At 37.8% G+C, this 13,624-nt stretch overlaps 1 protein-coding gene across 2 annotated transcripts in view; it reads left to right on the top strand.

The window, feature by feature from the left end:
• CAPN7 (calpain 7) overlaps nucleotides 1-13,624 on the top strand; it is a 40,426-nt gene that overhangs the window by 25,080 nt on the left and 1,722 nt on the right. Inside the window, exons 13-19 of one of the 2 annotated variants that reach the window (XM_026496987.3) lie at nucleotides 2,637-2,781; nucleotides 2,914-3,013; nucleotides 3,303-3,438; nucleotides 3,959-4,034; nucleotides 7,395-7,540; nucleotides 8,318-8,380; nucleotides 11,831-11,961. In XM_026496987.3, coding sequence (XP_026352772.1) covers nucleotides 2,637-2,781; nucleotides 2,914-3,013; nucleotides 3,303-3,438; nucleotides 3,959-4,034; nucleotides 7,395-7,540; nucleotides 8,318-8,380; nucleotides 11,831-11,961 — 797 coding nt within the window. The remainder of the gene's footprint in view (nucleotides 1-2,636; nucleotides 2,782-2,913; nucleotides 3,014-3,302; nucleotides 3,439-3,958; nucleotides 4,035-7,394; nucleotides 7,541-8,317; nucleotides 8,381-11,830; nucleotides 11,962-13,624) is intronic. The other variant, XM_044383395.3, reaches the window with a different exon arrangement.

Consider the following 13,624-nt stretch of genomic DNA (forward strand, 5'->3'; position numbering starts at 1 on the left):
TATTCTGTAGAGATGAAGGCATTTTAGAGCATGTATGGTTGAAGTAAACTGTGACCCTGAGACAGGTTTCTTCACTATGATGTAATGGTCTCTGTTCATATGTATGCTTTATGTTCCTGTCTTAATTCTGTACAAGTCACTCATCCAAAGCAGCATTGCCCAGCTCGAGCAGACATCTCACAGTTTCCTTTTGCTTACACGAACTCTGTAGTCAGGGTTGATCTTTATCTAAAGGCTTCTTCATGTGTTAAAATTTATAGGGGTTTTCACCAGTATCTGATTAGTTATATACTTGGTGAGTTCCCTGGGTTCATCATTTTTTGCTTAAAGATTTTATTTATTTATTTTGAGAGAGAGAGCATGAGCGAGGGGGAAGGGCAGAGGGAGAGGGAGAAGCAGGTTTGCAGGCTCTCCGCTGAATAGGGAGCTTGATGGCCATGGGACTCAGTCCCAGGACTCCAGGATCATGACCTGAGCCGAAAGCAGATGCTTAACCAATGGAGCCACCCAGGTGCTGTCTGTATTTTGAGATAGTTCCTTAATTCTGACTTGAATTTAAAAATATTTCCAAAAATATTTATCTCATTTAGGCATTTATCTCTAGAACCTCTGTTGTGCAGATAGACCTAATCTTAGACTAAAGCTACTGGCAATCTTCTACATTTGTGAATATCCTCACTTAATAAGATTTTATTAATACTTGTGTGAATATGTTATCCTTTTTGTTTGCCTCTAACCAGCTTGAATATTCTAAGGTCTTCACTTTTAGTCTCAGCAGTCCTTTGGCTCATTTTGTTGTCTCCTCCTTGAGGCTATGTTCCATAGTCTATTGTGAAGTTACATCTCAGTTTCAAGCTACTGTCTCTAAGTCCAGGAAGTCTTACCAAGGGATCTCTGAATCCATCCAAGTCTTTTCGTTTGCTCGCACTTGGATATAACTTTGGAAATGGAATGTTTCATCATAAGCCAGATCCTTTTTTAGTCTAACATTTCTTCCCCTATTCAGGGCCTTTGAATTGTTGGTTCTCTACCCAGACAAAATCTACAGCTCCTTCTTAGTGTTCTTACATGCCAGTGATGCCTGGGACTTGCCCCAGAAGAGCTTAGCAGCAATTTTCTCTCCTTTATATTCGTTCTGTAAGAAGGGTTAGAGTTCTGAAATAAGGCAGATTTCCTGCTTATGTAGAATTAGGTTTTATGAAAAAATAATAATAGTTAAAATCTGTATGGCAGGAGTGGACAAAGGGTAAGAAGAAATTGAGAAAAGGAATTTGAAGATTCCTGAGAGGAATGAGTCGTATGTCCAGAAGTCACATCTTTCCCAGGCCATGATTTGCCACATTTAAAATAGCCGAGGAATGTGTCTTTCAGAAATGTCCCCCAAACAGTTTGACATCATTAGAAAATGAATACAGTTTCCTAATTTGACTGCCTGAAATAAGACAAATACTGTTTTGGATTTACAAGCTCTTTTGATTTTCTGAGTCCGTGTAGTGGTTTCTGTAGACACACCCAGTATTTCTTGAGCACTTACCATAACCTTAACACTCGTTTTATAAACTCAGTGGAGACTTCTGAAAAGGGACAGTAGTGTTACCATTTCAAGGAGTTTATAATCTCATTGGGGAGAAAAGACTCATACATTTGCACAAGTAGGAAACAGGATAGGACATTATTTGTTTTAAACTAAAGTAATACAGAGTGTTAGCACTATAAAGTTTAGAGAAGAGGTAGTAATTAAAAGAAGACAATTACTAATTGCTAAATATTTTGCATATTTTGCATATGTTACTTCATTTAATCTTCACAACAGTGTTCTAGGAGGTATTATAATCTTCATTTCATGTGTGAGTAAACAAATGATTAGAGAGTAAATGACCCGCCCAAAGTCCATAAAGCTAACTAATAGGAGAGCTGGCCTTTGGTCCCGTTTCATTCTGACTCCATGTTCTTTTTCTCTTCACTGTTTCAGTCTTCACTGAGAGACAGTCAGTGGAGGAAAAAGCTAAGGAGGATCTGCAGGGGGGAGGGTGGTTACAGGGGATCAGAGAGGGCCTTCGAGGAAAGGGGGACAGCATGGGTAAATGCCTTTAGAGGTAAAACTGTGAATAAGGGTTATTTGTGGGGATGAGGAGAGGAAAGACTGAATTAGAGCCAAAGATACATGGGGTATGAGTACTGGAAAATTAAATGGGTCCAGAACAGAGTAGACTTTGAAAGGATGGGGAACCCTTGCTGCTGTAAGGCAGCACTGTCCAAAAGAACTTCCTACTGTGATGGCGATGTTCCGTATCTGTGCTACTAGCTATGCGTGGTCCTTGAACACTTGAAATGTGGCTAGTGTGACTAAGGAACTGATTTTTCATTTTTTTTATTTTAAAAAATTTTAATTACCACCTGTGGGTAGTGACTACCATATGGACAGCATAGCTCTTGGGGATAGGTAGGTATTTACAGTTTTGGATCAGATATGTAACCTAGTGAAAATGTTGATTAAAGAGTATTGTAAGTTGATTTGGAAGGAAAAGTATTGATCAGTATCCAAAATGCATCCTGTCTTAGAAAATACGTGATATAGCTAATAAAAATTTGGTAATACTGTTTTGCAACTGTATCTCCTGTTTTTTTTTCAATAGGGGCTTCGATTTATCCAGCTGAAAAATCCTTGGAGTCATTTACGTTGGAAAGGAAGATATAGTGAAAATGATGTAAAAAACTGGACCCCAGAGTTACAAAAATATTTAAACTTTGATCCTCGAACAGCGCAGAAAATAGACAATGGTAATTATATCTTTTTAATTTTAATACCATTTGATCTTTAAATAGCATGCTTTAATAATTTGAAATGCATTAACTGACTGAAGTCATTTGTCATTAAGATATTTTATAGATTAACAGGCATCTAATTTTCAGGAATATTTTGGATTTCATGGGATGATCTCTGCCAGTATTATGATGTGATTTATTTGAGTTGGAATCCAGGTCTTTTTAAAGAATCAACATGTATTCACAGGTAACTTTTTTGTATATTTCAGAATATGCTTTATAGTAGTCTCCACTTTTTTCATGTAAAATATAAGGATTAATTTATGAAGACTAGCATTCTTTTTGTCATGCCCACAGATGACTGCAGTGTAATATTTATTTTGTTTATATGCTATTTTGGTTATGCCCAAAATTTTTTAAGCAATAAAACATCTGATAACTTAGTTGTATTAGAAACACAAAACTTAAAAATAGTCTTCTAATTTAGCTCAATGAGAAATTTAATTATTGCTTTCTTTGTTGACTTTGTCTTTTAGTACTTGGGATGCTAAGCAAGGACCTGTAAAAGATGCCTATAGCCTGGCCAACAACCCCCAGTACAAACTGGAGGTGCAGTGTCCACAAGGGGGCGCTGCAGTTTGGGTTTTGCTTAGTAGACACATAACAGACAAGGTACCAATCCCTTCTTACATATCCTGTACAGAAACTGTAAAAAATATAATTAGACCATTGTGAACAAGATACGTAATTTGGTCACCAGCATGTTTCATTTATATAGGTGGCTTGAAGATCGTGTTGTATTACATAAATGAGTATTTTCCTCTAAGGAAATTTATATACTTAAAATCTTGAAGAAAAACGTGAGTTTATGCTTGTCAGTGAGGGTTTTGAGCTTGATTATATATGCTTTAGGTCTTAAGAATATTAACATTAAAGTACTCTGAAGGGGGTTTGTTGATGTTAAATCATTAGGCCTAATTCTGGAAAGCATAACCATAGTCTTAATAGCCTCAGAGTCTTTTTAATGTTTTACTTTATACAGTGTGGTCATCCACTGAAATGAGTTTAATTCAGAAAAGTGGTTTTTATAGCACTAAGTAGCTGAAATGCTCTTAAAATTAGAATTTTTTTCCCTACTTGAGAGCATTTTGAGCCCATTTTCGTAACTACATTGGATTCTTTGTACTTTCAGGATGATTTTGCAAATAATCGAGAATTTATCACAATGGTTGTATACAAGACTGATGGGAAAAAAGTTTATTACCCAGGTATGTTTAGTAGACAAACATTCAAACAAACATTAAAATTACATTTACCTGATTAAAATGACAAACTTTTTGTAGATATTATGCAGAAATAATGCTGATCAGCTAATAAAAACCATTCAAACAGACGTGCTGGTATTTATGCTACTTTTGTGTTTTGATTTGTCTTTAATTTAGAGACCTCAGGAATTTGGGATTCCTATATCCTTGCATACTTCTGTCAGTGTTTTATTTCTAAAACTTAAATCCTTTTTCTCTGATCAGAAATTCTATGGTTTTCTGTGGACTCTTGGGTAAAATCTAAGCTCTTTGGTGTGGTTTATAAGACTTTTGATAGTCTGACCTTAACTGTCCTGTTACCTTTTATCTCAGGCCCCAGCTTTTCATAGTACCCTCAGTGAGGTACTGACTACTCCTGAACACACCATGCCCTTGCTTCCCCTCTTTTCATACAGTTTCTTCTCCCCAGTATCTCTCTCCTCCCTGTCTTCTACCCACTTACTCCTCTTACCCTATCCTATGTAATGAACATGGTTAATTAAGATCCACCTTAAATGTTATTTCCTCTGTGATAACCTTTCTGCCAGGCAAAGTGAATCTTTCCCTCTGCAGGGCTCCTGAGGCATTTAGCATACTATATTGAAACTACTTTGCTTTCACATTAGTGATGTGTGTGTAAAGAAATAAGTATGGTCATGTGTTTGTGACTGACTGGTTGCTTTGGTTGGTGGCCATGGAAGGCTTCTTTGAGAAGGGATAAGGAGGAACTCTGAATGACAAAAAGGAATCAGTCATGCAGGGAAATAGAGGGAAAAGCATTACAGGCAGAGGGAACAAGTGCGAGGACTCTAAATGAGAAAAAGAGTGTTTCTTAGAAACAGAAAAAAGGCCATGGGCCTGGGGTGGTATGGTATCAAGAGGTCAGAAAGGCTTGCAGGCTCAGATTACATGATGTTCTGTAAGCCACACCCGGGTTTAGATTTTGTTCTAAGTGTAACAGGAAATTGGAGAGCCTTGATCAGGAAAATGACATGATACGAATTTTTTTAAAGACCATTCTTTGTAGAATATATTGGCAGGGCAAAAAATGGAAAAGAACCAAATTAGTGGAGATGAGGAGGAGTGGGCAGATTTGGGTTTCAGTAGGATTGTCAGGACCTGAGTTGATGTAGGGGGCAAAGAGGACTCAAGGATGCTTTCTGGTTTTTTGGCTTCATTCATAAAAAGCTGCTGTAACATTTACTGAGATGGATAAGAGCTGGTGGGGGTGCAGTTTTGTTGTGGAGTAAAAGCAAAAGATAATTTTTTGTTTTGTTACTTATTTAAGATGCCTATTAGATATCAAAGTGTAGAAACCAAGGAAACAATTGGGTTTTTGGGTAGAGTTCTGAGATAAGGTTAGGATTATAGATACAAATTGAAGAATCAGGGGCATATAGATACCTTTTGAAGATAGGACTGTATACACTGCCGGTATAGAGAGTTGTAGGTACAGAGATGAACACCCACGACCTGACCCTTGGATTTAGACATCTTAAGGTTGAGCAGAGGAAAGTTACTGCACAAAAAGTAAAACAGAGTACCTGAGGAAATAGAGTAAGGTTTACATGACCCAAGGGAAGACAGTGTTTCATGAGGGAAAGAGTGGGCAACTGCAGCTGTTGCTATTTTAGAGGTGAAATTAGGTTAGAGAAGAAACATTTGGACTTAGCATCCTGGCAGTCATTGTTGACCTTAACAAGAACAGAGTTGGTGGAGTGGAGAGGTGGGCTTAGAAGCCCAATTGGAGTGGATTGAGGAGAGACTAGGAGGTAAGGAAGCAATTATTGACAGTTCTTTCAAGGAGGCTGTGCAAAGAAAGTGGTTTCGTTAAGTCTTGTTTTATTTAATCAGAAGAAAACATGGTATTCAATCCCTGGTAGTTGGAGGGTGGGGGGCCAGGCCCGGATTCTCTCAGTCAATATCCCTTGATATTCTGGAATGGGCATGGCACATGGTATTCCAAGGATTAAAGGTAAATTACCCAAATTTCTTATTTTTCATCTGCTGGCCACTATACAACCAAAAAAACACAAGTATTGTGAGTATATATTCCTAGCATTAAGATGTTTATATGGCTTTTGAACTTCAAAAATATTTTCGTTACGCTTTTTATTTGGGTTTGTTCTTTTTTTTAAATGCTGCTCCCTCTTACATATAGTGATACTGCCTTTTCAGAAAAAAGTACTTTTTGGTTTACAATTTTATTTTTATCACAACACTCTGAGGTGAATTTAAAAAGCACTCTTCTGTTGTTCCCCTTTTGACAATTGAGTAAACTGAGGCACAGAAAGGTTAAAAACCTTGTCCAAGATCACAGATATGCCCTTTCTTTTTCTTTTCACACTAGATCACACCACTCTAAGCGTTAGAAACTTATTACTTGTTTGAGATACTAAAATGTTTAGTTTTTCAATAGATTATATTAACAAATATTCAATGTTCCTAAATAAGCTAAATGATATAGCCTTGATTTTAAATGATGTGTAGTAATTGACATGCATGAAATAATTTTATTGTATTGGCCTTGATTGCAGTGAGACATCAGAGAATATATCAGATAGCATTGTTTGTAATAGCAAAATATTGGAAATAATCTGTCAGATTGAATAACTAATGGGGGTATAAATAAGTCATATTCATATGCTGGAATATCATACAGGCAGTTTTAAAAGGAATAAACTATTCCTGTATAGAACATGAATCTTAAAAACATGGTAAGTGAAAAATGAAAGTTTCAGAATAAGGCATATGGCTGTCCTTTTTTTAGTTATATGCCCACAGAAATAACATTTATTCATTCATTTTTAGGGATGTGTGTGTGTTAAATTCTGAAAAGATGCCCATTAATCCATCAGAGTGGAACAGAATAAGACTAAGGGTGGTGTTTAAAAGGGACTTTGTTTTATAAGGAAGCTAGTATGACCCCCTAAAATGTTAATTTAGTTCTGAATGGTGGGGAATATAGATACATTTTTATATACTACTTTGTATCTTAAAAAATTTCCTCAAAAAAAAAAAAAGCCAATCTTGATTCTAAAATCCTTTATTGGAGAAAATTCAACATAGGACTAATAGGAATTATCTTATACCTCATTGAATGTATTCCAAAAGATTGCATTTACTTCCTAGAAATTATTTAAATTTTTTGTTTAATTGTAAAGTTTTAAGTTGAAATTGAAATTCTTTAGTACTATTGTAAAGATAGAATCAAGGGGGGAGGGATGTCCATCCATTTGATTTTTTTTCCTATCATGACCTATAAAACTTATATTTAAAAACTGCAGAAACTAACGTATCCTTTTCTGTAAACCTTATTTGTAGGTGACCCGCCTCCATACATTGATGGCATTCGAATTAACAGCCCTCATTATTTGACTAAGATAAAGCTGACCACACCTGGGACCCATACCTTTACATTAGTGGTTTCTCAGTATGAAAAACAGAATACAATCCATTATACCGTCCGGGTGAGTAAACCAACATACAGTGACAGAACACAATGAAATAAAGTACATAAGGTGCTCTGCTTCGTAAGTGGAATTAGCTATAGAAAAAACTTATTTTTGAAAATTATTTTCTATAAATTTTTGTGTTTATTAATTCAGTATTAAATTATGCTTCCCACAGAAACTAATCCTTTTGAAAAGTAGTATTTTTATTTTGAATGACATATTGAATGAACATTTTAGTTTTCAGAAAAATAGTTTAGTCCTGTGGTAATGTGATATGTTGGACTAATTCTATTTCAGGACAAGCAGTTAAGAACTCCTTTAGCTTGTGTAATACCTTAATTGACTTAAAAAAAACATAACTTTGAACACTGTGAAAAGAAATCAATTGCCTGTAAACATATTGCTGTCATGTAGCTGGGCAGGTTGGTTGGTTGTGGGGGTATATTGTAATTTTTTTCTGCATAGGTTTTTTTCCTCCATACATCAGTAAGGGAGCTCAATTTGAATAGATTTTTAGTGATGAAAGGGACATTGGGAGGCTGCTTCCACCCCCTTTTTTCTTCAGATGCAGAAACCAAGGCCTAGGGAGATTGCCCTGAGTCACACACAGTAGCAGAGAAAGCCAGAACAAGATCCCTAGCTGTTCAATTCCCAGTGCATTAAACCTTTGTACAGAATAATGACTTTTATGTATGCCAACTAATTTTTCAGTCTTCTAGTATATTCTTTTATCACTTTGGAGTTTTTATAAACATAAACTTTATCACTAAATAAATTTTGTTTTAAATCTAGGTATATTCAGCCTGCAGCTTTACTTTTTCAAAGATTCCTTCACCATACACCTTATCAAAACAGGTAAGAATTTTTTCTCTGGGTCATAATACCAGAAATCTTAGAATTCCCTTGTCTTTTTCTCCTTTTCTCATTTTACTCACATTTAACAATTTCTTAAAAAACAAAAACATTCTGGACTTGACAGTAATACAAGGGAAATGAAAGTGTCCTCCAGTCTGGGTTGGAATACAAGATCTTTAGTGAAAAACATTAGTGATTCTTGGGAAGAAATAAAGGTCAAAGAAAGAAGATTGTGCAGGGGCGCCTGGGTGGCACAGCGGTTAAGCACCTGCCTTCGGCTCAGGGCGTGATCCCGGCGTTCTGGGATCGAGTCCCACATCAGGTTCCTCCGCTATGAGCCTGCTTCTTCCTCTCCCACTCTCCCTGCTTGTGTTCCCTCTCTCGCTGGCTGTCTCTGTCTCTGTCAAATAATCTAAAAAAAAAAAAAAAAAAAAAAAGATTGTGCAGACTTTGGTCATCAGGGAAGCGTCCATCATGTAGATAAACCTTTATTTTTAATTTTTTTAAAAGATTTTACTTCAGAGAGAACATCTGCACAAGCATGAGTGGGGGAGGGGCAGAGGGCTAAGCCGACTCCCTGCTGAGCAGGGAGCCTGCCATGGGGCTCCATCCCAGGACCCTGGGATCATGACCCAAACCAAAAGCAGATGCCTAACCCACTGAGCCACCCAGGCGCCTTGTAGATGAACCTTGAAAGTAGAATTTGAGACTGGTTTTGCAGGGTGGGCTAGATGTGTAGAGGAAGATTTGAGGGAGAATTCTTGGCTCCCTTGTTAAATATTGACCATATATGCTTGGGTTTATTTCTGGGCTCTTAATTCTGTTGGCCTGTCAATTTTTATACTGTCAATACTGTATTATTATTTTGGTGACTATAGCTTTATAGTGCAGCTTGAAATCAAAGTGTGTTATCTCCTGCTTTGTTCTTTCTCAGGATTTCTTTGGCTATTCAGGGTATTCTGTGGTTCTCTGTAAATTTTAAGAGTGTTTTTTTTACCTGTGTTTAAGGTAAATAAATCAATAAAAGTTATTAGAGTCCTGATAGGGATTGGATTGAATTTATAGATGGCTTTTGGTGTATTGACATTTTAATAATAACTCCTTCAGTCCATGAACATAGGATACCTTTCCACTTACTATTTTCAGTTTCTTTGATTAGTGTGTAATAATAGTTTTCAGATGATAGCTCTTTTACCCCATTAAATTTACTCCTAAGTATCTTATTTTTGATATTATTATAAACGGGATTGATTTCTTTTTCAGAAAATTTGTTGTTAACATAGAAATGCTACTGATCTGTATGTTAATTTTGTATCCTGCAGCTTTACTGAATTTGTCGATTAGATTTAACAGTTTTTGGTTGAGTCTTTAGGTTTTTCTATATATACAATCATGTCATCTGCAAATAGAGACAATTTTATTTTTTCCTTTCCAATTCGATACATTTTCTTTTTCTTGTCCCTTAGCACTAGGTAAGACTTCCAGAATATGTTGAATAGGAGTGGTGAGAGTGGACATCCTTGTCTTGTTCCTGATCTTAGAGATTTTAACCTTTCATCATTGTGTGGGACGTTAACTATAAGCTTGTCATATGTGGTCTTTATTATGTTGAGATGTGTTCCTTCTATTCCTCATTTCTTAGGGAAGAGTTTCTGTCATGAATGGATGTTGAATTTTGTCAGATGCTTTTTCTGTGTCTGTTGCGGTGATGATAAGATTCTTTCATTCTGTTTGTTGGACTAATTAGCGTATGTTGAACTCTCCTTGCATCCCTGGGGATGTCTGTGTTTTCATATAGTTCCTTAAGCTTCCTTAAGGATTGTTCTGCATTCTTTGACAGTTCGTAGATCTCCATTTTTGTAGGGTTATTGGAGCATTATTCATTTTTTTGGTGATGTCATATTTACCTGATTTTTTTGTGATCCTTAGTTTTTAGGTTTGTAAATCTGCACATTTGAGTAATCAGGCTCCTCTACCAGACTTTCCAGCTTTGCTCTGGCAGGGACAGTTTTCCACCAGTTAGCTTAGTTTGGGTTTCTGGGTGTGTCTGCTGGTACTGTCCTTGGGCAGGTGGAGCCTGCCGTGATGGTCTGTTTTTGGGCAGGGTGATTGTCAGAACTCTGAGGATGGGGATGGTGGCTGTGCCATGAGCTGGGAACAGTTGGGTAGGACTCCTGGCTTGGTCCTACCCAAATGAGGCTATAGAACAGACTCCACAGTTGCTTAGATTCTCTGGTCAGACTCACCATGTGGTCGGGACACAGTTCTATAAGCAGTGGTAGATGGGGCTATGAATTAGTTTCCCTGCTTTGGTAGGCACAACAGGACAGGACCCAGGGATCGTGCAGCTCATTATTTGGGGACCCGCACTGAATTCCCTAGTCAGGTGAGGCCGCCGGTTTTGCTCTGCAGAAAGGGTAAACCCACGAGCTGTGCTCTTTGTTCAAGCACCGCTATAAACAGGGCTGTGGGGTTATGCAGCTTTCCTTGTGCTCTGGTTCGGTTCCCTGGTCAGACAGGCTGAAGGCTGTATCTAGTGATGAACAGCCCTACACATCAGATTCCCTGCCTGGGCTCAGCAGGAGAAGTATCTCTTTGGTATTCTGACACAAGCCCACCTACACCCCAAGTTCTGTAACCAAACAGGGCCACTGGCTTTGCTTTGCAAACTGTTAGTTCTGCCCGCCTCTTGGCTAAAGTGGCACTAAAATGCACAGCATCCAGTAGTCGTCACCAGCCCTTCTGGTCAGATGGTGCTTGAAGGCACTCTCTACAGTAGTTGGGGCTGTGACTCAGCTCCTTGCTTGGGTGTGGGCAATCCAGGCTGCAGGGTGGGCAATCCAGGCTGCAGGGTGGGCAAAACTCATTTGAGTATCCAAATCAGGCAGATCTACACCCTGCCAAGTCCCCGGGTCAGAGCATACCCTTCATTTGGTTGTGCAGAGAAGCAAAGCCACTGGTTGGGATTACTACTTGGGCACTGCAGGTATGAATTCAGTCTGCCGAGATCCATGTGCTCGTTGTTGCAAGCTCCACCCTCTGTCGAAGATTCCCCTGTAATCCTCACAGTACAAGATGAGGTAGGGGCTTCTGGAAAGCCACCATGCTTGGGGGAAGCTTGTCCACTAGAAGAATCAGAAGCTCAGGGGAGACCTCTCCACATGGTGCTGCAGTGGCCTGGAGACAGTGCAGTCAACATGTCACTGCTTCTCTTATCCTTCTAATGCAGTCTGTCTGTGGTGCAGGAGGGTGCTTCTTCCTCACCCCCATGTTTGGGATTTTCTCAGTGCTGTCCTCTTCTGGAATAGCTATTAGTTGTCCTTGTGAACGGGAGCAAAGCAGGAGGAACCTTTGTTGCCATCTTGGTGACACCATTCCCTTTTTAAAGTCTTTAAAGTAGAATTGGAGAATGGGAAGTTTTGTTAATACAAAAACTTTGTTTTATTAAAGATTAATGGAAAGTGGAGTGGCCAGAGTGCTGGAGGATGTGGAAATTTCCAAGAAACTCACAAAAATAACCCTATCTACCAATTCCATATAGAAAAGACCGGGCCATTACTGATTGAGCTACGAGGACCAAGGTTTGTGATTAAGTCACTTTCTTAATATCGTATTAAAAATGAGTTTAATGGAACAGAATAGGGTTTTGAAACAGAGCTGTGCATATACAGGCACTTGATTAATGAAAAAGATGGCACTGTAGAGGAGCGGGGAAAGGATAGTCTGCTGAATAAATGTGCTGGAGTAATTGAGTATCCATGTGCCAAAAAGGTAATTAGACCACTTTCTCACATCACGTCTAAAAATCATCTGTTGCAGTTTGGTTACTAATAAAGGAAATATCTGAAGAAATTTCTCTTTATCCTGAAAAGTCATTAAGACACGAAGAGCGCATAGGAAGATTTGTAAATATGGTACATTAGTTATAAAAAAGAGTCCACAGTTTAAAAAATAAAAGCTTGGATAGGCATGTCATAAGAGGAGCAATCCACAATGACTAAGAAACCGTCGTAAGAGCCAAACATTTGTAACAACCCAAGTGTTCATCAGTGGCATTGAAGATTATAAATAGTCATATAGAGTCCTGCATAACAATGGAAACGAATTACAGTGACCCACTACGTGATGGATAAATCTTAAAAACATTGCTGAGCAGAAGCCACACACAACAGAACATTAGCTCTGTGATTCCACTTACATGAAGTGAGGAGCAGGCAAAAGGAAACTGATTTAAAGATGCCTGCTAAGGTTGTCTGACTATATAAAAGCCAGAAAGTAAGGGAGGGGGTCGGGAAGTGGGGGAAATAGTTGAAGGGGTTTAAGAGGTGCAAACTTCCAGTTAGAAGTCAGAAGGATGAAAAATACAACAGAATATCGTCATTAATATTGTTGCAACATACGGTGACTGCACTCACTGGTGAGCGTAACGTAGAGAACTGTCGTATCGCTGTTGTACATCTGAAACTAACAGAACATCGTATGTCAATATACTTTTTTAAAGAAAGGCAAGAAGGTGTTAAATGTTAGCTCTGCGGGGACGGGAGCTGTAACGAGAAAGGCATTTGCGCGCAGGGACTTGCGGCGCCGAGAGCTGTGTTGATCTCGGCAGTGACAACCCGTGTGTTCACTTTACAGGTTATTTAGGCTGTAGTTGTGTGCACGTTGTGTTCTGTTCCTCAACTTAAAAAGGTTTTAAAAACAGAATAAAAATAGTACTTCTAAATAAAACTAGGCTTAATTTTGCCTCTTTACAAACTATTTCAAAAACTAATTCTTTAGATACGGTTAAGCTATTTTTCTACAGTTTGATAGGTGAAATAGGTATCTGGTTGCTCTTTTGTATTTAATTCGTAGATTGAAATAAAAGTATTTGACGTATAAGTGTTTGACAATGTGTATCTTTTGCTTTGCCTATTCATGTCCTTTGCCCATTTTTCTCTTGGAAATTGTCATGGTTTTCTAAACTGTAAGCATGAATAAGGATCTGTATCACATATTTGCAAGTATTTTTCCCAGATTTTTTTTTTTTTACAGAGAAAAATTTTCATTTTAAAGTAATCAAATCTGTCTTCTCAGGTTTATTTTGCTATGGGCGGGAAATCTCACCCCAATATCGAATTTGTACCATATTTTTTTCTAGTTCTTTTGCGGTTTACTTTTTACATGTATATGGAATGTATTTTTATATTTGGTGTGAATACAGTGTAAGTTCTTTTTCCTAAATTTGTCAGCTTATCACCATCT

The sequence above is a fragment of the Ursus arctos genome, unplaced genomic scaffold (genome assembly GCF_023065955.2).
Source record: "Ursus arctos isolate Adak ecotype North America unplaced genomic scaffold, UrsArc2.0 scaffold_20, whole genome shotgun sequence".
NCBI lineage: Eukaryota > Metazoa > Chordata > Mammalia > Carnivora > Ursidae > Ursus > Ursus arctos.